This window comes from Symphodus melops (genome assembly GCF_947650265.1).
Source record: "Symphodus melops genome assembly, chromosome: 18".
NCBI classification, from domain to species: domain Eukaryota; kingdom Metazoa; phylum Chordata; class Actinopteri; order Labriformes; family Labridae; genus Symphodus; species Symphodus melops.
Window position 1 is genome coordinate 5,660,618 of NC_136708.1, and position 26,500 is coordinate 5,687,117.

General features: G+C 39.4%; 1 protein-coding gene across 1 annotated transcript in view; it reads left to right on the top strand.

The window, feature by feature from the left end:
- The window catches only part of fam135b (family with sequence similarity 135 member B), a 49,655-nt gene that overhangs the window by 14,549 nt on the left and 8,606 nt on the right, over positions 1 to 26,500 (top strand). The window contains exons 4-12 of the mRNA XM_079367428.1: positions 10,873 to 11,012; positions 14,643 to 14,713; positions 15,918 to 16,091; positions 17,592 to 17,718; positions 21,503 to 21,662; positions 22,066 to 22,112; positions 24,602 to 24,757; positions 26,174 to 26,247; positions 26,338 to 26,492. Of these exons, the coding sequence (XP_079223554.1) occupies positions 10,873 to 11,012; positions 14,643 to 14,713; positions 15,918 to 16,091; positions 17,592 to 17,718; positions 21,503 to 21,662; positions 22,066 to 22,112; positions 24,602 to 24,757; positions 26,174 to 26,247; positions 26,338 to 26,492 (1,104 nt within the window). The remainder of the gene's footprint in view (positions 1 to 10,872; positions 11,013 to 14,642; positions 14,714 to 15,917; positions 16,092 to 17,591; positions 17,719 to 21,502; positions 21,663 to 22,065; positions 22,113 to 24,601; positions 24,758 to 26,173; positions 26,248 to 26,337; positions 26,493 to 26,500) is intronic.

The window sequence follows — 26,500 nt, forward strand, 5'->3', positions numbered from 1 at the left end:
CTCTGGTCTTGGATTGACTGGTCACCAGTCAATCACAATGTTGACATATGAAGACAAACACCCTGGCAAACGTACACTAGCACCTACAGCCCATTACAGAGTCACTAATTTCCCTAACAAGCATGTCTTTGGACTGTGGGAGGAAGCTGGAGTACCCGGAGGGAAAGCTTGCATGCACAGAGAGAACTTGCAAACTCCACACAGAAAGAGCCTGTCCGACGGGGGACTCCAACCTTCCTGCTGTGAGGCAACAGCACTAACCACTGCACAGCACTAAGCCCCCCTGTGTGCAGATCCTCTATTTTTTTTAAATAAAATCTGTGACCAGAGATTAGTCACAGATATCATGAGATAATTGTTGTATCCACACACAAAACCCCTGAAGATTCCTGAAATTGGGTGGAACAGCACATTTTTTCACACTGACTTCTGTCTGCCTTCAAGTAATATTCCTGCATGAAGTCAGTGTTGTGTTACTATTTAGAAAGATTCACAGCAGGTAAGCAGGAGAGGGTGCTGACATTTACATGGGGGTGACCAGCTTGATCTTTGTGCTCATGCTGAAGCTGCTTCATACCCCTTTCTGTTTACCAGTAAGTTGTTTACCATTCCTTCATTGATGCTGTGAATACGTCCTAATTTTCACAATGATTTTCACTGATATGGAGACTAAAACTACAATTATAGGGTTAGACTCTGCTTCACCCACCGTCCTGGATGTCTTGTAAACATTAAGACAGTAGTGATTTTCTGACATCATATCCTGCCTTTTCACCCCACCCCCCACCCCATGGATGTCCTGTCAGGAGTGCATATGAAAACATATGTCCTCAGTTTGGTACACAGATACATTAAGCATTCCTCAGACTAAGCAGCAACACTGAGTCTGCAAAGCGATCTTTCTGTGCTTCTTTGTAGTCAATTTGCATGCCTCTGTTGTCATTTTGCATCATGGGCCTTTATTGACAAATTATGGTAATTGCTTTATTCTGCTGTTTAAATCTTGTTTGAACAGAATTTGTTTCACACATAGTTGTTCCCACTCTCAGGGGGACGGAGTGGGAAAATTGCACTCCACACAGGGGATTGAATAAAATGCATTGTGAGCTTTATGCTTTTCTTTGAAGTCTGTGTGTAAGCAGTTATGTTTCAGGCTTTTATTTCAAAGCACAACCCCGATTTCTACACCTCCTACAACGTTGGGATATCGTACAAAATGACAACAAAAACAGAACGTGAGGATTTTTAGAATATTGAAACACCGTATTTGATTGTACAAAGAAATCATGTCAAATGTTGACGTTGAAAACTGAGAAATTTGTTTTGTGTTTTTGGAGCGTGATAAGCCCTCTTTCCAGTTGTATCTCCAAAAACATTATTCTTAAAATGTTGCAGCACAGTCTTTCAAAGAGGGGTGATCCCCTCCATCTTTACTCCAGAAAGACTCCTGGGGTGTTTGTGTTAACGGCCTCAAATTTAAATGGGGCATATCATTTCCTAATCCAATTAAACGTCTTTGTTTCATCATTTGACATGTTGTCTTTGTGCTATTTCCAATCCAATATGGGGTTTGAATTTTAAGCATAAACCACCACATTCAGTTTTAATTTACATTTAAAGCAATGTCCCAATTTGTTGGTATTTGGTGTTGTACATGGTATCAAATGGATCACCCTGTTCAAATGTAAAGCAAATGTTTTTGGTGAGTGGTGTGAGTGTGACTATCAACATTTATTTGCCTAAATTCCTACATTTGTGGATTTAACAGACCCTCACATGGAGACCCCAGGAAGAGTAGCAGAACAGTAGATAATGGGGATCTTAATAAATGAACAAACATACACTTCTACACATGAAGACATACAAGAATTTACTTCAGAATGCATCGTAAGCTTTCATTTTCATTTTGGTTAAAAGCAAGAGAATCAAAAAAGCAACTGATTTTTCTAAACGAGTAACCGGTTCTCAGTAAAGTGATTCTATTTATGTGTCAAAGCCGTGGTCCTGGCCATCAGGAGTTCTGCATCAGAGAATGAAGAGTGGTGTCTGGGGATTTTTATGGCTCTACCTCATCTCAGTGATTTAGGACACTTGGCTGTCTTTGGGTTAGAGAGTGACTGACTCACTCTGCAGAGGATCTTGCATCTCTAATAGCTTTGACAACCAAATGGGAGAAGGATGATATAACATGTTTTGAATGCAAATTAGTTTGAGCTTACTTTAAAACCCAATGTCATTGTCCTGATTCATTCTTCCCATTTTTTAATGCAGCATCTCAAGGTATTTATACGTTGTGAAGCAAATAACACTCTATGGGATTTATTGTGTGCCAGGAGGACTATTTGCATTTTGTCTTATAATGAGGAACATCAGGTAAATTTGACAGAAACATCAAATATAAAGCTTAAAATAAAACGGCTCATCTTAAAATCAGGGCCCAACTGATATGGTAAGTTTGGGGCTGATACAGATGTTTGGGAGAAAATAAAAAAATCTGATATTGATATATCAGATGATATCTTTCTTATGTGAAATCTGTTGGGTCCCCTCTCATGTCTTGAATTCCGAGTATGAATTGCTACCCTCAGGCAGAGGTTAAAGAGTTCCAGTTAAAAATAAGATAAGATATTTGAACAGGTACAAATGTTAATTTATCCCATTATCCATTACTCTGTTCAACTCAGGCCGTAAGCAGAGGTTTCTGCAAAGGATTGCCATGTATGTACTTTATCAGCACGTGTGTGCTATGCACTGTCTTCTCTATTTTTCTATTCTGTTGTGTTTTGTGTTATGCAGCAGCCTGTACATCCAAGGCAAATTTCCTTAAAGACTAAATAAAGTAATCTTGAATCTTGATAGATATGTGGTTTGCTAAATTTGCCGATTGCACTAGTCACTGGATGAACTAATATCGGTCGATCAGAATCACAATCAGAACGATGAACATTGATGAACATGATATGGATAGAAAAAAAATGTTTTGTGGCGTTTGAGTAAGGGACGTGCTGGCCTATTGTCTTCTTCAATCGGCTGTCATACAAATCGGCTGGGTGTAAAAAGTATGTACTTTAATTTATGCTGCATGTTTTTTCTGTCCTCTTATTCCTCTGGACAATTACTTGCAGAGGATTTATACAATGAAAGATGCCTCACATGTCTGGCCTTCTTAGTATTCAAAGGTTGTGACGCAGTGTTTTTTTTTATTCTGAATCTACCCAAGCATCAAATCTGGATCTCTGGCAATGCAGAAAGCTGTTTCACTGGCAATACTGATTCACAGTAATAACAGCTATTTTTAGCTCCTGACTGGATCCTTGTGTGTGTGTGAGTGTGTGTGTGTGAGTGAGTGTGAGTGTGAGTGTGTGTATGTGCCCTGATCTCTCTGTGTTTGTGGGGACTAATTCCTGATGTGCTGTGGCCTTCTGCTCTTATGAGAAAAATTAGGATTGTATGTCATTTAGGTCCAAAGCTGAGCTCCAGGCTCAGTTTCAGGTTAATATTAAGACGTGAATTCAAGGATTATAGCTTCTATTGTTAGAGCAAAGAATCACAAGGACGATCATTTTTCAATTTATATGTCCTCATGGGTATATAGCAGACTGGATGTGGGTTGTATGTTTGTACGTGTGAGGGACTCGTTGGGTGGCAGGAACATCATGGCCGATTGAGAAGGCGATTCTGTGCCTAAAATATCAGTGATTCATGTCATTGCTAGTGTTTTCTCTGCTGATGGAAATACCAGCAGGGAAGATGAGTTCATACAGCTTATTAGGTCATAGATGGAGAGGAATCCTAAAAAGTCCAAATATAACACATTATAATGGAATTGATAAAAATAGCAGTTCAGCAGCCTTACACTCAATACTCTATTTTAAGCCTGCTGAATCCTGGAGGTGCAATTTTACAAGATTTCAGATGAGGAAAAGAAGATACAACACTGCTCAGATGGAAGAAGCTTCAATGAGAACAATGTATTGGACATGAGTTAATTTGCTTTCTATGCAAAAAAGAGCAGAGAGCAATATGAATAACATGACATTGCTCTGACTTTGTGATTGTATTGTGTTGCATGTGCATGCAGCTTGTTTTGAGCTCAATTCAGAAAGTCATCCTGACTGCTTCCAGGCTTTGCTACAAGTTATGCATAAAATCTAAAATCGAGGCAAAGTAGCCAACATGGCTCGGTGCAGGCTCCAACTTTAAATACCAACATATGCTCAAAGGCTGACTTGGTGGGTTTTTTAACCAAGCAGAAATTTGCCGTCTGCCAGATTGTTTTTTTTTTTTTTTTTTGCATAATCCTGCTAAATGTATCTAAATTTAAACATAATAGCTGTGTTTGTCAGATTAAAATGACAAGGAACAAGATCCAAGTGCGGAACTAACCAGAATAGATATGTTTAAATAAATAAAAGCAACGTGCCAAATTAAAGAAGAAACAAAACTAAAAAATTCAAAATTCAAACAGGAAAGGAGCAAAAATATAAGACTTGACAATGAGCAAATCACTGTGACAAGAGGAGGCAAGGTACACTGAGAATAAATAGACTCTGGACTGATCAGACACAGGTGAGACTGATGATACAGGTGAAGACAATCATGGCAATTAAAACCAGAGAGGGAGGAAATAAGACTAAGGCTGTGGTTCTCATGTGGTGGGTAGGGACCCATAAGTGGGCTGCAAGGCCATTTTCATTGGGTCCTGCAGAAGCGATTTTTAAACGTTTGCTTGTTCTGTCTTCGCTCTGTTACTTGTTTTGTCTGTGTTGAGATCAAGGTTGCGTTTGGATTGTTCCTCTTATTTACTTTCAGTCGCTTTTTTTCCTTAACCCTGGAAGCAGTTACGTGGCGGCCATGATAAGAGCAGTTTGAATTCTCTAAAAGTGAAGGAAAGGAGGCTCAATGCTTCCTTTATAATCTCCTTTAGCATAGGAAACACTGGACCATCCTTTACTAAAGGAGATGAGAAAGTGCCGCCCCACAATTCCTTGCGGTTACAATTTTTAAAGCGACTCGTTCATCCAACCGTTCACGAAAGCTAACAATCTGTTGGAGGATAAATGTGAAGACAATCTGCATTTAGTTTTTGTATTGATTTGACTTAATTTCTGCCTTTGTAAATGTTCTTTCTTTCTTTTTATTTAGTGTGTGTGAAAAGTTGAACATAGCTTGTATATATTCTTGTAATCATTTGTTTTAAACAATTTTGAACAATCAAATCCAGAGGTGAACTCTGAATGTGGTGTTCATGTTATAAAACCATGAAAGTGAAGTTTCCTGGTATCTAATAAAGCCTGCCTTTTATTTCTATTCACACTCCGTGGTTATTAGGATTATTTCACCAGTAAGAAGAAACAGTGGAATGTTTTTTGAGAAGAGCTTTTTGTAGTCCATTTTATGAAAACTAGTTTCACCACGGCAGACTCACGCCACTAACCTAAGCTGACTTCACATTATTATGACGTCACCTGGTGAAAGTGCGGTCGGACTGCCAAAACAATGTGATCGCCTTTTCCTTTATGAATTCTCTTGACACCTTTCCTTAACCCTGTGATGTTTTCACAGGGTAAAGGTAAAGTGGATAGTGTAAGTAGATAGGAGGGACAATCCGAATTGCACCCCAAAACTGCACTTTTTTTTTCATTAAATAAATCTGATTGGTTGAAAAATATCAGAACCACTGATCAAAATGTTAGAAATAAACAAATGACACTTTGAATCCGATCATTCTCAAAACTTTACTTTTGTGAAAGCAACTGGATGGGGCGTTTATGCAATGTGCATAATATACTACTTTTAAAATGCACAGATATTTAAATGCTTTATGCTTGCAGCCTAGCTTGCTTTATGCTAAGCTAGGCTGAACACTTAAATTCACTGTTTAATTGCTTAGAAAAGTCACAGCACTGCAGCTTTTATCTAATCCACTGACTGCAATTCCACACTTTAAAAAGCATCGCATGTGTGCACTGCAGCAGTGTACATTACAGAGAAGAGCATATCCATATTGTAATTGGAAGGCTGCTAGCTCTCCCCTCCCTTCCACTGCCCCTTTGCAGCTCCTTCAACAAGGTCATGTATTAAGCCTCCATACCTCGCAGGCGGAATCCTGAGCACAGCTGCACCAGCCAGCAAGAGGAAAAAAAAAAAACATCCATCACACACTGACAAAGGAAATAATCCCTCACCATGTTCTCTATGAAAGTATATGCTTGACATTTCAATTGTCTGTGCCCTTCAGACAAATGAATTGTGCCACACACTCAACTGAAGCATTTAATGACTGTGATTCATGCACAATTACATTGAGGTTTTAAAGTCAGAATGCTACCTGGCAGAGTTGGGTTTTGGTTAAAGTTGTCTTTGACAGCTAGAACGAAGATACTCCCTCATAGTGGTACTTTGAGCAGTTCTGTGTGGCGAGTTGTGTGTGTTTTACTGATGGGGAGTGACGAGCACATACACCCTCTCACAAAGCAGATGCAGAGCACTAGAGGCTGTAAGAAGATTATTTCCAGCACAGAATCACTGTGGCTAAAGCTTAGGGGCATTTCAGCAGGTTTTAATGTGCAGGATGTGATAACTCCCCGGCACCTGTTGGAATCATGCACACATAAATGTCAGAACCGTGTGGGTTTGATGTATTTCCGTGAGTCTCGCTGAGGGTTACATGAATAGCATTACTAAATTAATTTCCAGTCCAACAACAACATAATCTGGAGCGTAGAAATCGTATGATACAACATTGTCAAAGCATGAGCTCATTTCAGTGTCAGGCAGACAATTACATTTTTTCTTGAGGACTCTTTGACATTTATGAAAGACTATTCCTGATTATTTTATTCAGGTGAGGGTATACAGAATGTCATAAGCCACTAATATTGTCTCTAAACTGTGGAGTATAGCTCGTGAAAGACTGAAATTAATGCTCATGCTTCTATGTGACCTTAAGAAGCATACAATCAGACAGCAGTTTGATTATTTCTATATAATTACTTTTATTGCCTGAATCTGCTGCTGCTGGATAAATGTCAGATGAGGCAAATGACGGTAATGCTGCCAAACCTCCTATTTGAACATCCAATGCCAAAGAGTAATTATGAATGACGTGTTAGTCATTTGAAATAAGCAGGATGACTTACATTGTCAGAAGACATTACTCTCTGGAACATCTAACCAAATACATAAATCTTACCATTTTGTCCAAAGGTGGAGCCAAGATCTACACAATCTGAAAGTTCCTCAGTGCAGCTTTAAATATTTGCATGTCATAGTTTTTAACTCATATTATCGTTGTCATTTCTACAAAAGTCCAGATTTTTAATAAAGATTTATTGCTAAAGTTAAAGGCAACTGGCTCTGAATTGGTAATGGTTTCTTTGGATATTGCCATTCCTGCAGCTTGCTACTGTAGGGTCATTATTATTCTGAACAGTTGCGGTATCATGGCGACTCTACAGAAGTAACAACAAGGGGACAGGTGAGGTAGAGAGTTAAGGTAGAGAGTAAGGTGAAGATTAGTGGTGCATGCAATACTGGAGCAGAACTTATGGAAGGATTTTTGCTGATCAAACCTGTGCTTCAGTCGTTTTGCATTTTGAAACCTCATAAATTATTGATGTCCATTGGTAAAAAAAAAAATGAAGTCATCACTCCTATCTTTTTTTTTTTCCATCTCAAGTTTTGAGAAAATTTTCTTTTTGACATGGAGAGTAACATTTAGAAATACAAGCCAAGTGATGCTTAGATGTCACAACAAATACCTAAACCATGCAGTCCTTTACTCATTCTCCTGTTTGTATTCTACATTTGAAATAAACACAATATACTTGTGCCCTAATGAAGACAGCGCTCATACCGATTATGCCCCTATGCCCTACAGATAGGTTACATCATCTACCCTATGGCCCTTAGTTGCCACTTCCATCAACACATTATTGCCACATTCAACAGACCAAGTGATGCAAGCTCCAGGTTGTGATAATGCCAACGCTGCCTACCGTACCACGTGTTCCCTTCTGGTCCCCACAATCAACCATGTAGGCTAACGAACAACAAGAGCCAGGACATCACTGGGGGTTGAATATGTCATATTCTTTATTATATATATACATACACTATATTTTAGATCTTGCATCTTCATGCTGACGTCTTATATTTTTTACAAAGCAATATTAATGTCCAAGTTTTCCTCATTGGGATGGATAAAGTGTTTCTGAATCTGATTCTCTCCGCCACAAGCTCCACCCATAAAACATGTCATGAGAGTTGGAACAAAACCAGACCTATTGAATTATTACTATGACCTTTTATATTGCAAGGACTTTCTTTTAGATTTAACTGCTTCTGTTTTCTTTTTTGCTTTCCCCTCATTTGGGAAAATCATCAATCAAACAGACACCCGAGCAAAGTAGCATGTATTTTAAGGTTGAATCAATCCTATCAAACTAACTTGCTTTAAAAATAATGCACAGTGTGTATGGCTGCGTTAAAGCAGCAAGGGCAACTGCAGCAGCTTCAAATTATGATAGAGTGACTTTGGGCAAACTGAAGAGCCAAACAGCACAGCGGAGAGGACATGGAAGCACCTGGGGGAATTCTTCACAGGTCAAAGACAAATAGAAAATCATTTATGTTAATTCCTGCGCACAGTTTAAAGTCTTTAATCCACCTTACTCCTTTGCCTGTAGACAGAGGGCAGACAGAGCAAAACAAACAGAAGGAAGCAAGTTAAGAGGCCACAGTGCTGACACGGAGAGACAACTTATTCCATATACAGAACATACCCGCAGGGATTACGCTGCCTCTTGTCACACATCCACCCAAACCTTTGACAACAGTCGCGCTCCCGCACATCCGTCATCCTTGCTGGGGCCGCTTGATGCTGCAAGTAGTGACAGCATTATCAGGAGGAGGCCTGCTGAGAAAGGGAGAGTAAGACTGAGACTGAAAAGAGCAGAAGCGCAGCAGGCCGTATCAGAGACCTCTCATGGCTCACAGCTGGACTGCAGCTCGGCCTGGGAGATTGAGCTAGCAGCTAAAGTGAGCAGCCATCACACTGAGTTCCCAAACATTAGATATGTTGACAGTCAAAACCCCAGGGGTCCATATTATCAGATGTGGATACAAAGTTCATCCATGAGGGCTCTCTCTGATTTGCAAGGAATCAAGATGTCTTTCATGTGTTTTAAACGTTTTACCATTTAGTAGTGAATCTGATCACACATACCAGCTGTACTTACATCATAGTTGTTCAATTCAGATAGTTTGTTCAAAAGAAGATAGAAGTTATATTGACCCCTAAAGACTTATTTATACGTGTGCATCAAATCTAGGCCATAATAGGCTTTAGCTTCATGTAGCTATTATAAAAATATAACTATGCGTCAGAACAGTACAGACTGCAAGCCCTGTTATTGGTTTACATGTTCCGCTCCTGGCATTCACCACATGTAAAACATCAGATTCCAAGAATTATGATGAGAAGATAAAGCTATGTTTTTTGTATCATGAACTTCTGTGTTTATTAATGTGTAGGCTAACTGCTTGCCTGAGCTAACAACGCTATAGAGCTAAGCATGCCATCAGTTCCAAACCAATGTAGTTCATTCCATCTCCTCCAATGTGTTTTGTACAGTATTTCCAATATAACAAAATGCTGCTCAATTCTTATCATCTCAATTTCCAACACAAGTTTTTTTTTGGTTGCCATGGTTTCCTGTACACATACAAGCATATCATGTGGTGCAATTAGACTGTGGAGGAATCAGAAAGGTAATATAACTAGCATAGAAATCTACTGTGGCATTTGTTGTTTGGATATTGCAGAGCTACACAGACACCATTGCACATTAGCTGTATGTGGTGCTCAAAACAGCAACGTAGCTTGGGCATACATTTGACACATAAGAATGAACCCGGTCGGACATTAGTGAAAAACGTGTTTTTTGAGCTGGTTTTATGGGGCCTTTAGAGGGGAATCAGTGCCACTTTCAGTGACTATATGATATATATTGAGCTCAATTGAAGCATCTGGGCTCAGCATAAAGACTGGAAACAGCTAGCCTTGCTGTTTTTGAACACAGCAACTAGCACCTCTACTGCTCCCGAATGAACCGTCCCCTGTAAGATGAGTGTATTTAACTGACAGAGCTGCAGTTTGCAGTAAATGTTCGGGTTTCAGACCATTGTAAAGAACCAGCATATATGTGCATTTTTATTTTCGTGTGCTTTAGTCATTTTGCATTTTGAAAGTATTGTTATCCATTGGTCAAAAAAAAAATGAAGTTATCACTACCCTGATTTTATTTTTGTCTCTCCAGTTTTAAGGCATTTGATCACATTATACAAATTCCCTTATGGTGCTCAATTCTTGTTGACATCTAGAGTAACATTTGGAACTGCAAGCCAAATGATGTAAGTTTGTATAGAACAAGCATATCTGTGACTATCTACAGTGCAGGCACATTAAACATGACTGAGAGGAGACAATAACAACTGTTGTGCTTAGACATAATCTCAATTCTCAACACGTTCTGACACATGTTATCACTTGGATCTATGCACACACGCTTGGATCCCAGTGAACATTTGCAAATGTCAGGCCAACACTGCTTCTTTTCAAATCTGTGCACATACCTAATAGTTTGAGCACATTCTGCAATATCAGACGGTGCATTTGCCAAATGAACAGCCTTGTTTTTGTACGGATGATAACATAACAATACATTCCTTGTTTTTTAATTTGACATTCAGATTTTTTTATTTTTTTTTTGTTTGTTTGTTTTTTTGTGTAAAAGCTCTCTACATGTGGTAATATTTCCGGCTGGTTCACCTCATTCGACTCAGTGTTGTTGTGTTGTCTCTCATCAGGAGAATGCAGCTTCAGCACGGCAGGAGTTTATGATGGCGCAGTGTTCAGCCGGATACTTCAGATCCTTTACAGAAATGAGGAGATCACTGTGAATGACTGTATGATCTTCAAAGTCCACCTGCTATTGGACGGTGAAAGGGTGAGTCATGCTGGTGACATTTTCTGTACACACACACACACACACACACACACACACACACACACACACACACACACACACACACACACACACACACACACACACACACACACATACTTCTTGTTCAATGAAAAGAGAAAGAGAGAGAGCTCTATTTGGCTGCTTGTATTTTATCAGCAGCCTGGCAGTTAAATGCATGATGGATAATTACAGTGAAAGCAGCTGTATAGTGGTTCAATTAAATGGTGATTAATGAATACATTTAACATCCACTGTTCTCTCCTACACACTGCCCTTATACCCATTTCCTACCGTCTGAAACAAACAAGCCCTTTCATAACAAAGATAAAGCCAATTAATTACAGCAGAAATATTTAATGATGAAGTTCTATAATCATGCTCATTTACTAAACAGTAGCTCTACTCTATTCTAAACAGAAGGACTATTCTGGAAAGACAGTTAATCTATTGCACTCTGATTGACTGAGAAGTTCTTGCAGTAAGCTGCATGCTTGGTCGACAAGTTGGGAGTTTTGCAGCAAGAAATATGTATACAATAGAAAAAAATAATCAACGTATAATATCTCTTTTAGTATCGTATTGATAATACAAAATCATAAACATTCGAGAACTGTTTGTAATTTCACTATTTTGTATTCATCTGACACCACATAACAAATGATGGTTTCTGTTTAATGTATTTTATGCTTTGATGAAAAGGGGCCACGGGTCTAATTTGATTATAAAATATATGTTGTTATTTCAGGGTTGATCAGCGGTAATAAATGATCGAAATTTTTAATCTGAAAAACACTATGTGTCCAGTAATGCTGGGAATCTCGACGTTTCTCACAATTTGATTTCAAATGCTTTTGGATCTATGGACCCATCTGCCATAAAGTCCATTTTCTAGTCCATAAGTCCATACTTCAGGATCTACAGTACTCCGGTCATCTGTGAGATTTGTTAAATTTCATGCTTCTCCATTTGGCATTCTGCTGTGTTAAAGAGCTAGCACTTAGCAGGGAGTGACTGAGTGACTGATAAGCCAAAAATAAATTTAAAAATCGATTTTTGGAACTTCAATTTAGAAATGATAAGAATCTTGACTTTTTACATACAACAACTTTTCCCCCACCTATACTGTCCATCATAGTGGACTTTATTTTTATTTTACAATGATTGTCTAAAAAGTGTGCTCTGTTTTTAAAAAGCTCAAAGAAATGTCATAGTGAAAAAAGGATTGATTTGACTTGGACTACGACCTGATCAGCTCATGGAAGTAGTGTGTAGCTAATATCAACACTCTGGAGTACACAAGCACAGGAAAATAAAACCACTTTATAACAATAAAAGTAATGTTCCCATGTGGGTGTTTGCCCTCACACTGTTAAGATGTATACCAGGTAGCTAGCAATTATTTCTTGTGGCCTGTCTTGTTTTTGACAGCGATATTGATGTGCTGACTTGCAGCATTTGGGAACACCTCAGGCCCCCTGCCAGAGTTACATCTGCCAAGCAGGTTGTGTTTTTGGTACCATTTATTCTCAGAAGGATTGCACAAAAAATAAATTTAAAAAAAGCTACTGGTCAGGATTTCATAAAAATTGATGGGAGGGTGGCAGCATTTGCCAAGGAAGATGCCAAGTGGAAGAGGAGTCACAAACAAGCAAATAAAAGAAGATTTGTCTCACACAAAGCAACAGCACTGGATGGGCTGAATACTCATTTTTAGAAATACACACAGACGTATCTTGTGGTCAGATAGTTTGGCTATTACTCCTTGTAGCCTTCTAATGCTAATTATAATAATGACTAATAAGCAGCTGGTGTGCTACTAATTAGCATGCCAGTAAGCACTACTTAACAAAGATTATTGTGACCTTAATTTAAAGTGTTGCGAAAAGGATTTAAAAGAAAGTAGAAACATGAGTATGTATAGTATCTAACATTTGGGCTACTTTCAGATAATGTTCTTTTTTTACTCTGTTACTTTCCATCATTATACCTTGCAAACAACAGCATTGTCAGACAAGCACACAGGATGAAGCTAATTGAGTTCAGCGACTTGTCGCGTGGAATTAAAGCTCATCAATTCGCAGACAAATGCAAAGAGCCTGTGCCCCAGACTGCCCATGTTCAACCGAAATGATCAGGTGTGTAAACCTACCAGACAGTTATTGATGTACTGTCCTAAACGGTTTCATCATGGGCATGACCCTGAAAATCCACTCTGCCTGTTTTTGTTGTTGTGGGCCATCAGAGCTCAAATAGATCAGTGGTGACAGCCCGAGACAGGCCTGAGGCAGAGATGTGGGGGAGTTAAGATGGCCCTGCTCGGAGCTAATCATCCATATGATAGCCGTGTGTCACACACTGACATTAGCGTGCACTGTAACTGATCTCTGACATATGTGTACAGTCAAGATGCCTGGAATGGAATTACCATTCTTTATCTTGCACAGCTCTACATGAGTCTTATTATAGAAGATTTCATTAAATGTGGACATTCATGTTAAAGTCCAGTGACACACGGCTTCAAGACATATCAGATATCAGCTCGAAGCGCTCCCGAAGGCTCTCTGCTCATTAACCTTGGAGGTTATCTGCCGCTCACAGCTCCAGATAGCACGGACAAAAATAGCCCCTCATTTCCCCCGTGCTCACTCGTATGTATGCTTAATCAATCAGAACATCAATGTGGGACAGAACAGCGAAGATTTGGGTGTTTGCTGTGCAGTATGCACGTGTGCTTCTACTGTAAGGAGAAAGAGAGAAAGAGCTGTGTGTAACCTTCAGAATAATAAGCAACGCGGCACCTTCATCTTCAAAAGACTCCACCCGCAGCACAGTCCACTTTTTTTTTTTTCTTTTTTTTTTTAAAGAGTTGCTATAAGGTGTGACTGTTGATGGCACTTTGAACATGAGAGTAACTCGATACTGTTTACATTACATCTGATTAAAATACATTTTAGGATACAGAGCACATCAAAAACACAAACACTTTAATAAAGAGAACATTGAAGCTACTTAAACATGCAAACGTTGTAGTTAACATTAGGTTGTACTGCAAACAACATATTCTATCATTGCCTACAATTCTCACTTCCAACCTCTGCTGCTGCCAAATGGATCCAATGCAAAAGTGCAAACAAGTGAAGTATGAGGCTGGAAATCCAATAAAACCCATTTTTACAGCAGAATAGGACATGTTTGCAGACTGGTACAAAAACAGTTTTAGTCTAAGTATAACTCATCGGTTTTAATAATATTAAAACACATTTCATTTCCGTTATACGAGGCATGGCTGATTTAACTTAATGGCTATTTACCTGGAGGCTTAATGCCTGCCTGAACTCCAACTATTTGTTTCTAAATTTATCATACAATAGATGGAGATGGAGATGGTATTTCCAATGTGGCAAGAACCATCGTTAGGGTTCAAAATGCCTATTCATAAACAAATGAGGAACATCACTGACACTGCATTCATGTTTTTTTTATGTCTTTGCTCCCAGCTTGTCAAATATAAAAAATTGGTCAGAGCCCATATATGCTCTTACTGTATATGACGATCAAGGCAGCCCTAATTAAACACATAATATTGTTCATGACACTAATATTTTACAGGTGGAAGAAGCCTTGAGTGAGGTGGACTTTCAGCTGAAGCTGGATCTTCATTTTACCGACAATGAGCAACAGTAAGTTTTTTAGCAGTTTTCAGGTGTGTGTGTGTGTGTGTGTCTGTGTCTGTGTGTGTGTGTGAGAGAGAGAGAGAGAGAGAGAGCAGCAGGTTTGTGTGTTAAAAAGAGAATGCTACACTTTCCCTTGGTGCAGCTTTTCTGCAAGACTGAGAATGCAAACTAGGCATGAATAAAGGCTATTATGTACTTTGGCTTGAAGCCATCTCTTTAAGCACCTGAACACTTCTGTGCATGCAGTACATGATTGTTGCCTGCTTTGGCCAAATAGGAGAAGAAACGATGAGATGAGCAGATAACATGAACACAAATTCTTGTGTACAAACCGCTGCCTGCTATGTAACAGTAGGTTGTGGTAGTTTATTTCTTACTCTTGTGGTTATATGACTTCTAAAAGCTACACACAGCTGTATACTAATAATACTTTATTTGTCTAGCACAAGTGCTTTACAACAGACATAATGTAAACAAACTGACAATAAAATCCTCTGGCAGGCTATTCCAAAGTCTGGGTGACTCACAGCAAAGGCCCTGTCCCCTTTAGTTTTCAGTCTGGACCTTGGAACAGCCTTTAGGGCTCTGCCAGAGGATCTCAGACTGCATCAGTCTGCATCCTACATACTAAAACTCTCTCTATTAGTATGTGCACTGGTTCTTACTACTCGTATTGTATTTAAGTATCTACAAGGTCCCAGTAACCATTCCAGTCAGGAGTCAGACTCATCTGCTCTGACTCCTTTTCTCAGGGATTGATATACATAAAGAGTTTGATTAGCTGGAGCAGTAGAGACTTCTTTCTAAGAGTCAGGAAAAAGGAAAAATCATGTGTCAGGGATTGCTACACCTCCATAAACACAAAGAGCTGATGTTGGCGGTACCAAGGTACAGAGTGTTCAGGGTCACAAGTAATTAGCATTCCTTTTCAGAATAAAAAACTAAACAATCCTTTAGTTTGCGTGTAATATTTCTACACTCTGTAACTATAACAAAGTGTCCCCAAAGTCCCTGTGATTTTTATGCTAATATTTCATATTCTTTTATGAGTTTTGACTGACTTTGTTTATCTACTTGTAGTGGTTTCTGCTTTACTGTTGGAGTGAAACTATAGAAGTAGACAAATAAAACAGAATTCTAAAGAGCAATAAACAAGTGCTTGTCATTTGTACTCGAGTGCGTCATTTGTGTCCCTTCTTTCATCCCTCAGGCTGGCAGAGATAGCGACCGTTCCGCTGATCAGCAGTCGTACCCTCAGCCTCCACTTCAACCCACGGAGGGGCCTCCACCATCATGTCCCAGTCATGTTCGACTACTTCCACCTGTCTGTCATCTCTGTGTCCATACATGCTTCACTGGTTGCCTTACACCAGCCGCTTATCAGGTATGGCCATATGCAAACATTTGCTTTTAGCGGATCTTGAATTTTCATTTGGCTTGAAAGCTTTAAATGAGATGTGATCCCCTGCCTAAAAAAAGAATAGTTAATTGAGTCCCAACAGATAACTGCAGACATTTTTAATGCGTAGTTGGCTTGCTCACTAAGATAATGGCCGCTCCATTGGTTTTTGGAAAGCTGTCTCTGCATTGTTCTCCCATTTAGCGCTGTGACTCAGTGTTAGTCGGCTGTTTCTCAACTGGAAGGTCAGAGGTTAAATCCCCAACTCCCAGTCACATGTCAAAGTGTCCTTGGGCAAGACACTGAAGCCAAATTGCTTTGCAAAGGTCGATCAAATCACTTTAGCACAGTGTATAATTGCTTCTACTGAGAATCATCCTTTGTTCTGTTATTTGTGCTCTCTTGTTTGTTTTGTTCTGTATCTCGACATCAATGTAAATGAGGGAAACCTCAAGGATTTTCAAGACTTCGATAAAAGTGTGAAATGCTCATGCTGCTGCATCAGATGGCATGGCCTCTCACGTTTTTCTATTCTTTAAACAATACAGTGTGTTTCACTTCTGTAGTTTTAAGATAGGCACATTGCAGAGGACATGACAGAGGATTTTAGCATCATGTTTTCTGCCACGTTTTTTTTAATGTGGATTATTTGTTTTTATTGTTTGTATTTTATCTGTAGAGACAGCTATATGTGTCCATGACAAATTTCTATTAGGGGACAATGACGTGTGTCATATAGCACAATACTGCACCTTGTTTTCAAAGAGAGAATACAGTGCTGAGCCTAAACATCGTAATCGCATCTATGTCCTGATTTCCGATAGTAGGGAACAATGAAACTGTTTTTTTATGTAACTCAACCTCTTTGGTGAATGTAACCAAGTAACTTCATGATGTGCTCATTGGTTTTTGTAATAATCAGTTAGAGTTGTAAGCTACTAAGCTAATCAGTGGAACATGCTAACTCATGTCAGAGCACATTAACACACTGTTTAATAGTTCTCAGGCATTGGCGTACTAAAATATAAAATGTACTTACAAGGTAGAATAATGCTCTCACTTTATATCCATCTTGCACAAAATTGGCATTTAAATAACACAAAGCTTGAATGACTGAAGTCTATCACCCCTTCTATGACTGTAACCGTTTTATTTAATTGTTGTAAAGTGAGCGAAAATGCTGGCATAGCCTTGGACTCCTTATTGTTTTGGCAATCAGAACAGGTGTATCCATTAGCTGCTGGAATTAAGACCTTTCCAGGCACTTATCTGATGAATTTCGCTGTCAATATCATAAAGGCACTGTTAGCTATGCATTACATAGATTACTTCAGCCCTTGATTGATTCAAATGGCAGCAGCTCCCATCACGCACGCACGCACGCACGCACGCGCACACACACACACACACACACACACACACACACACACACACACACACACTTATGCTTTGTCCCTGTATGTGTCCTTCCTGTTCTCTCTGCAGCTTTGCACGTACAGGGAAGGGCTCTTGGCTGGGGAAAGGCTCACCAGAGAGTTCCAGCGACCCATCTGCCATGACTGTAGAGAACCTTGTGTTCGGAGCTGGCTACTGCAAGCCTGTCATCTCTGAGGTATGTTAACCTTTAGCCGTTCACCTGCATCCCAAGTTGCAAAGAAACCCCTTTTTTTTGTCTCACAAAGCTGTAAATTCCCCCAAATTAGCTCATTTGTGTCCCCCTTAAAATGGGTTGTTAGTGTTTTATTTATTTTTTTCAGCCAAGCTGCTAAATTCCAAGGGATGAAGTGAATGTGATCTCAGTTTAGGCACGGAGTTCGATGGATTTAGATGTGATTTGACTAAGCATGACATCCAGAAGCAACGGGATTCAGTCTAAGACCTGATCAGAGAGTCGTTCTGATCTGGATTACTGAGTGTGGACCTGTCAACCTCAGAATCAGTCATTTGTTTGGGCTCCGGGGAGTCTTAAGGCTTAAAGACCAGAGGCTAACACAGAGATTATTACTGTGGTGTACTGTGGCTTTTCATAATATCTGATTAACCCACCTGCCCAGGCATGCCAGCTCCAGGCGAAGCATCTGGATGTGATAGCAGCTCTCCCTGGAAATAATGGTGTCATCTTTCCCCCTCCCGCTCATGCCTCTGTGCTCATTTTACACAACAGTTAGGCTGAACAATTGCATGATGACAGAAATGATAATCCAATTACTGTTATCATAAGTATTAATCATGATTACATGTTAAATGCAATTACACCACTTTAGGCACGTTCCTTGTGCAGTAGCAGCAGCAGCTTTAAAAACAACAAAATGTATAAATTCACTCATGTTGTCAACAAACAGAGTACAACAATTTTCAAAAGCTGCTAAATGAAAATTCTCACATAGACTGAAGACCAAGGTGGGTGTCCAATTACTGCTTGAGTCTCCACTTGAGATTGGCTGCAAAATTACAGCAGTAATATAAAAGTTTACACTGAAAAAAAAAAAAAAAGAATCGAAAGCTCATATTTGCTTTTTACTCTCTACTCTCTCTAAAGGGCTTGAATTTCCATCCATTTTGATGTGATTTTTTTAGCCTTTAATTAATATATTTGCATAATCGGGGCGTGGCTAAAATGACAGACACAGCTGTGTTGAAGTTGTTTGCGAGAAGCCTTAAGCTTTTCTTAAGGGCTTCAAAATGCCTCTTCAAAAATCAAATGGTGACATCACTGAGACTGCGTCGGTGTCTTATACCGTCTATGGTGGGAAACCAAAGATTCTCAGTGAATGCTAACAAGTAGCATTCAGTAGTAAAATTGTATTTCCATGATCAATTCAGCCTTAGCAGACAAAGGAAATAAATGGAGAAAATCATTCAAGAAGTAATTTAAGAAATGTTTTTTCCAAAATGTCCAAGATATTGGAGAATTGTTCTTTTTTAAGTCTAAAGCTTCACCATACATACATCTGCAACTTTAAATTTTATTAACTTAAATAAAACGTCATTCTACGAAATAATTATTATTGCCTCCTGAGGTTATACTGGATCATTTGGAACATTTTTTGTGTTTTTAATTGTTCATTTCATGCAGCTATGAGTAGCAACACGTGTGTTGAATTGTGGGATAATACATTTGCCCCACGTTGGTGCGGCTGTGTCAGCTGTCTCTCAACTAGATGTAAATGGTTCTGAATGGGTCGATGTGACATGTAGTATAAAGGCACTTTGGGGAGTCAGAAAACAGATATTGCACAAGCTTAAGTCCATTCACCATTGTACGTCTATACCAACCCATACCAATTGTGTATGTGCAGAAGGAGAGTACTGTGCATTCATTAAAAAGGTGACAAAAGAAATCCGCCAAGAGTGTACATTTCTTGTCATCATTTTATGTAGAGTTAGCTTGGGTATACTAAGGGTTAAAGTATTTGGAACCATGTGGTACCTTCTGTGTGAAATCAATATTATGCATGTGGGACATATAACATTTTTACATTTGTCGACGCCACACTTTGAGTGTGATTACCCGTTTGACCCGTTTCTGTTTGATCTGTCACTTCATTTATTGTGTTATTTAAATATAATGGTTAATACTATGAGGTACAGTTCAGAGATTTGACATTCCCTACACAGTTACTCGTTCTTGTAGCCATTTTTTTGGCTTTATGACATTTTATTTCTATTACAGTCTGTATATTCATATTAATATAGAGTTACATTGTAGTGTTTGCTATTCTGAGCTATGAACCGTTAAGAGAACAGGAGTTTTATCTTTTTCATCTCACATCTCTTAGGACCCTGGGGACATCAGAGTCTCACTGTAAACCTTAATGAGCCCCCCCCATTCCCCCCCTCCCCTTCCTCCTGCTTTTTTACTCCCACTCCTGGCTGGGCACTTTAATAAGCTCTGCGTTTAGCCAGGCAGGGGGGTTTCGTTTGATCACAGTAATGAGTTGTGCTCACAAGCGCCACGTACCTCATAGCTGCAGGTGAAATCCACACATGACGCTGCCCTCCCCTTTATTTATTTAGAGATTTTTTTATTTTTTTTTACACTACATTTTCAACGGAACATTTTCAAGTTTAAAATTATCTAATAAAAAAAAACAGTTGATAATGTTGCTACTCAGATGGAGGTTTCCTTTTGTGTTTGAGCAAAAACGAAACACTCTCAGAAGATAACAACTTAGAAATCAAGGCAGTTATACGGTCCTGTGTAAAACTCTTTTTCTCTCAGTCAGACTTTGCAGCACTGATGGTAGGTCTTGACACACCACAACAACGAACAGTAGAACGCATCAAGAGGAGCAAACAACATTTTCACATCAGGTGACTTAAATTAGGGACCAACCCAAGCATTGTCAGCTCAGATTGAAGCTATGCTTTTAGTATATAATGACTAGTTCATACTGAAAAATAGATATTTTTCTCTTGCCCTTTGCCTACAGACTGATCCAGGCAGGCCTCAATAAAGCTGAAAAAGAATTATGAAAGTAAACATACAGATGTTCCTTCCTAGTTCAGGGTAAACTGCACCGGTGCAATTACAGAGCGCACACAGGTATGATGATAGGGCTCGAGACTTTGCTTGCTTGGGGCAAATTACAGTACTTTCCCATACACTCAAGTATTACATGCCTTTTAAAGCTCAGAGAGCCCCACTGGCGCTACCAAAACATCCAAGCCATGGGAAGATGTCGCTGGGACGCAGACGGTTTCAGGTCAGGGAGCTGCAGGCGAGGGCAGTCAGTGGTCACACTCAAGGCTCCCTGACTCTGTCTCTTGATGGCTGATGTGTATGATGATGGTTAGGGTATTAGAGACATGATTATAGAATCAAGGCTGTAGGGATTTGTGGTTCTGTGTACACAGTACATATTTGATATACAAATGCATTGTTGGAGAGCCATCTACTGGAAACATGAACCATATTACAGCTTATATTTAGTCAACACTCAACAGCATGGGAGACTGTGTTTTCTTTTTCATGATAATTATGCGGCTGTCTTCCTTTAGCTTTTTACCCTGTTGTGGATTTTTTATTGATTCACGCTCAACATTTTATAAGAAATTGTACACAATCTCTGTGCATTTTTTCATGTTGGGGCCATGAATTCTGGGTCAACTTCCCAGACTTGTGAACTTTTACAGGTCATAACAGGGATGCGTTACATCCTCCCGATGCCACATGCATGTATTGATCTGCTTTTACAGCTCTCAGCAAGCTGTGTTTAGGGGCCATTTGTTTCTCTAACCCTTCTTTTTGATCTGACCAGCCAATGCAACCGCTGCACCGGCAGCTATAAAGTTCAAGTATGTGGACATGTTGGTTATTAAGGAAGGCCATTTTTCACTGAGGTGACTGCTGACCTACATAGCAGCTGACATTTCCTGCGTCTCCTTCTCTGCAGGGAAGCTTTTATGTGCCCAGTGAAAACTGCCTGCAGAGAGCTCACACGTGGCACAGAAGACTCTGTCGCCTCCTGTTGGTGGCCCACAGAGGCCTGCACACGTACTACACTGCACTGATGAAGGAAATCCCACAACTCCAGCAGACAACACTAGATTCAGGTAAGCACACTGTATACACATCTTAGACTCATACTTTAGATTCTTGAAAAAAAAAAAGTGTTAACCTTTTAATAAAACATAAATGAAATTAAAAGAATGTAGAAAAATGCAGAGCTGAATAGTTTCTTCATTTATCCAGAACAGCATTAATAACAATATATATTGCTTATTGAAATAAAAGAGCCAATACTGCATTATGAAAAATCTGATGTGTCAGTAAAGTACTCACTTTTCATATTATTACATATTGTTGTTATTATTATTATTATTATTAATGAAGCTATACAAGCGATTGACTTGTTATTGTCAAATGCATTTGGTAGCACACGTCTTCAAATCACAGCGTGTAAGTGTCACTTAGTGATCCTTTGCACTAAGCAAAGTGAATATCTTCTGTCCACAGAGCCGGATGTAGAAGAAACTCTAAATGCCCTGACCATACAGTTACAGGTGTGTTCGCTCATCAAACTACACCCACAAATCACACATCTTAGTTTCCTGATTATGATTCCTACATTCACACTGTAAAGATTACTGTCTTTATCTTTCCTCACTTGTGAATCGTTTGGTTTTGCTAAAATCTTTCATTATGAATGTGGAACAAAACTTGTGGGTTACATGCTGGAACATATACTTATAAGAAACTTATAAATCATAAGCTGGTGCATGGCTCCAAAATGAATTCTTTATGTTTGAGCCGTAAATGAATTTAGCAGTGTCTGTCACATATTTTTCACGTTGTGGTATGTAATGGGTTGTATTTTTGTGTTTTGGGTTGTTGATTATGATGGCATTTGTTGTGTGATTATTATGAGTAGGCGGGATAGCGGGTCACATGGGTGTAGGCAGGGACGTTATATTGAATGAACCATTTTTTTCCTCAGTGGAAGAAAGAAGGGTGAGCTGGGTTGCTGTATTTTGTCACAAACAGAGGTAGAAAAACGGGGAGGAGGACCAAAGTGCAGAAAAAAAAGAAAAGAAAATTCAAACAAAAGGCAAAACCAAAACTTACTTAAATACTAAATCCAGAAATCCAAAAAAACAAGTTGTAAAAATCCAAGTGACCCAAGGAAACAGGGTACCAAAACACACTCTAGGCCGACAAACTACAGCAGGGTACAGGAGACAAACTGCAAACAATCTACTATGAACTGACAACAGAAGGGAAGGAACACAGAGACTAAATAGACATGGGGTAATCAGACACAGGTGAGACTAATCAGACAGGTGAGAACAATCAGGATAATCAACACAGGAGGGAAACATAGAGCAAAGAACACAAGACCAGGGGTGCGTTAAGATTGTCCCTCCTATCTACCTACACTATCCACTTTACCTTAACCTTATGAAAACGTCATTGTTTGTTCCAACCGCACTTTCACTCGGTGACGTCATAATAATGTGACGGCAGCGGAGGTTAGTGAGGCAAGTCTGCCGTGGTGGAACTACAGTTTTCAAAAAGTGGACTACAAAAAGCTAATCTAAAAATGTTTCCCCTGTGTCTTCTTACCGTTGAAATAATCCTAAAAACCACGAGGTGTGAATGAAAATAAAAGGTAGGCTTTATTAGATACCAGGAAACTTGTATGGTTTTATAACATCAACATCACATTCAGAGTTTACCTCAATAAAAAGAAATGAAATAAATACAAAGGCTGTAACTAATTATAAGTTATAAGTCAATAAATCAATATACAAATCAATATGCAGATTGTCTCCACATTTCTCCTCTGACAGATCGTTAGTTTTCGTGAACGCTCGGATATGGGTCGGATGCTTTCGTAAAGGATGGTCCAGTGTTTCAGATGCTAAAGGAGGTTATAAAGGAAGCATTGAGCCACCTTTCCTTCACTTTTAGAGAATTTGAACAGCTCTTATCATGGCTGCCACTTAACTGGTTCCGGGGTTAAGGAAAAAATGCTAGTGAAAGTGGATAGGAGGGACAATCCGAACGCACCCCAGAACACTGATGACAACTACAAAGTAAAACCTGACACCGAAAACACAACCCAAACCAGATAATACAAAATAAAACAAGATACACTTAATACTAGACTAACATTAAACACCAAACTAAGAACCTTAAAACACAAGAAACACAGGAAACACACTTATAGACAGCACCGAAGGACACAAGGATACAGGAAAACACACTAAAGACTAAAGTAAACCACACTAGGAATCATTCATATATTCATTTTGCGCCTTCATAATGAGTTGAAGATCTATCTTCATTAATAAAAAGTCAAACTTATTTTTCATTTCATTGTGATTTTTTTAGGAAGCACGTCAGACAAGTTTCTAGTCCCAATCTCAGCGGCTGAATTGTTTCAAAAAGTCGCTACACAATGCTCTGACAACGTCCAACATTGTGGCTTAATTTTGATGTCAGCGGTTTACAAAAAATAAAAAATTAAATGTGAACAGTTGAATGAGTGTCGCAAAACATAAATATTCTAACAAAATAAATAATGCAAAAATAAATAATGCAAAAATAAACGGGGGAGAAGGGAAGAGCATTTTTATAAATGGGCTGAAAAAGACATCCTCTACATTTTTAGTATACGTACATTTTCTTCCCTGTCATTATCTTCAGAAATCAGTTATTTCTTCTATGACAGCTCAGTATTTTCAGATTTTTGTAACAAAGCCGATCATTAACACCTATATAATCTTGAGATTGCACATGTGAAATATTGGATGTGGATGTTGACAGGTGTATGTAGGTGTCTTACTGATATAACCAGCATGACTTTATTGATGGATGACTTTCCTACAATGATCCAGTAACATACGGGACAGGCAGTATGCAGACAGATATTAAGATGATGGCAGAAAATGCAAGGATCCTATCAGAGGATGACGCAGAAGTTATTTTAAGAGAACATATCATTCAATTTGATGTTGAAAGTGTTTGTTTCTTTTTCTGACCCTATCAGCTGCAGGACGGCCATGAAAAAGTAGGAGAGCAAATCAGCAGGGACGTGAGCCAGCTCTGCTCCCAGCTTGCTGCTCTGTGGAGCCGCTTCCTGCAGACCGCTGTGCTCAACCCCCACATCCTCTCCTACCTGGCCCAGGAGCACCACACGCTCAGGGTGAGAGAGCGCCTCGCTCCATCAAAGGCCTGCTTATACAATGCTCACCGTTGACTGTGTGTTGTCTGATACAGACTCCAAACGGCCGGTTCTTCGAGTGCGGTGAAGACACCTTTCTTATGTTTAAATTTATCCATTTTTATCCTCAGCACCCACACCAGTATACCACGAAAGAATTAATGATCTCATTTATGTTAAGATGTGGAAGATCTTTGCAGATACACAAAAACAACAACTGGCAGGATTTCTAATGACTTGTAGAGGGAGTCTCTACCTATAGTAAAAATAAGTATAAATCTTTTGTGGTTACTGGCAACAAAAAAAGGCTACATATTTTTTTCAGCAGTGTCCAATTCTATTAAAAAAGTAAAATTTCACTTATGTTCCCCTTCCCCAAGCCTCAGCCCAGCCTCACTCTGAGAAAACTCGAAGTCAGTTGTCCACAGTGAACATATCTGAAAGAAAGAGAACATGTGTTGCGAGCTGCAATTCAGTCAGACTTTCGCTTTTGAGATGTTCATTGTAGCAGCAGTCAGAACATTGTTTGTGTTTGCTGTCTAGGAGTCGACCTCATCACTCCTCACAGATTTGCTTTACATGCGGAAATCTGAGGAGTGATGAGACAACATCGAACACCCTGTAACCAGAGTTTGTGGGTGGATGCTGAGCCGAATCTAAAGTGCAGCGCTAGGGCAGTAATAGAATTTAAAGAGCAGAGGGAGAGACTTTGGGCCAAATTGGGAGAATTAATTTTTCATGTGATTGTTAAGAATCAAATGTCGAGAGTGTGACGGTACAGCTTGAGTCGCCCTCCTACACGATAGTTCACAGGCTATTCCCAATTAACAACTTCAGTTCAGAGGCATTTTCCAAACTAGCTGTAGACATGTTCCAGGTATGCACCTGAAACCAAAATAATTGGATGCCTTTCTAAAGCTTAAACCTAAGTGAACAAACTAATGCATGGGCTCCACAGTGGAGTAGCTCTTTTATATCGTTCTGTTTCATCTCAGTTGTCTGAAAATAATGAACATGTTTGCTTTGGTATTAGTGAACCCCGAGGCCATACTGTGATGCCTCCACCCACAACCGGAGTCAGAATTTCAATTAGCACTTATTCTGTAATTATTGTGGGGTGAAACTACACCAGAAACAGTGTTCCTGGTGATTTGCCTGTCACAGGGGCTGACTTTCAAGGATGATGCATTTTTAAGTGGAGCAGGGCAGGGGAGAACGCTTTTAGATCAAGCTTTTGTCACAAACTGGAGAAGTGATTTGAAGTGCAGTGTGCAGAGCTTGAATGTTTGACTCAGTACGGCTTCCTGTTTTCATTATGTAACACTGCAATGCAATTAAACACAAGAATACGGCTTCCCAAAGATGAACTTTGTTTTATTTGTTTCTTGGAACACCCAGGTCAGGAGGTTCTCAGAGGCCTACTTTTTCACAGAGCACCCCAAAGAGATATCTCTGACTTTTCAAGAAGAACTGTAAGTGATAACATTCTTAGTTCGAGAACAGTTTATTCTAGTAGAGGAGGGAATTGTTCTTTTCTTTTAAATGTATCTATTATGATTCAGAATCAACAGACATGGCCAGATAGCTACAGAAGTACGGGGCTCAGACTACTTGACGAAGATGCCTCCTTTACCTGTTGAGTGCCTGGACATCGATGGAGACTGGAACAGCCTGCCCATCATCTTTGAGGACAGATATGTGGAGACCCCTCAAAAAGGTAAGTAT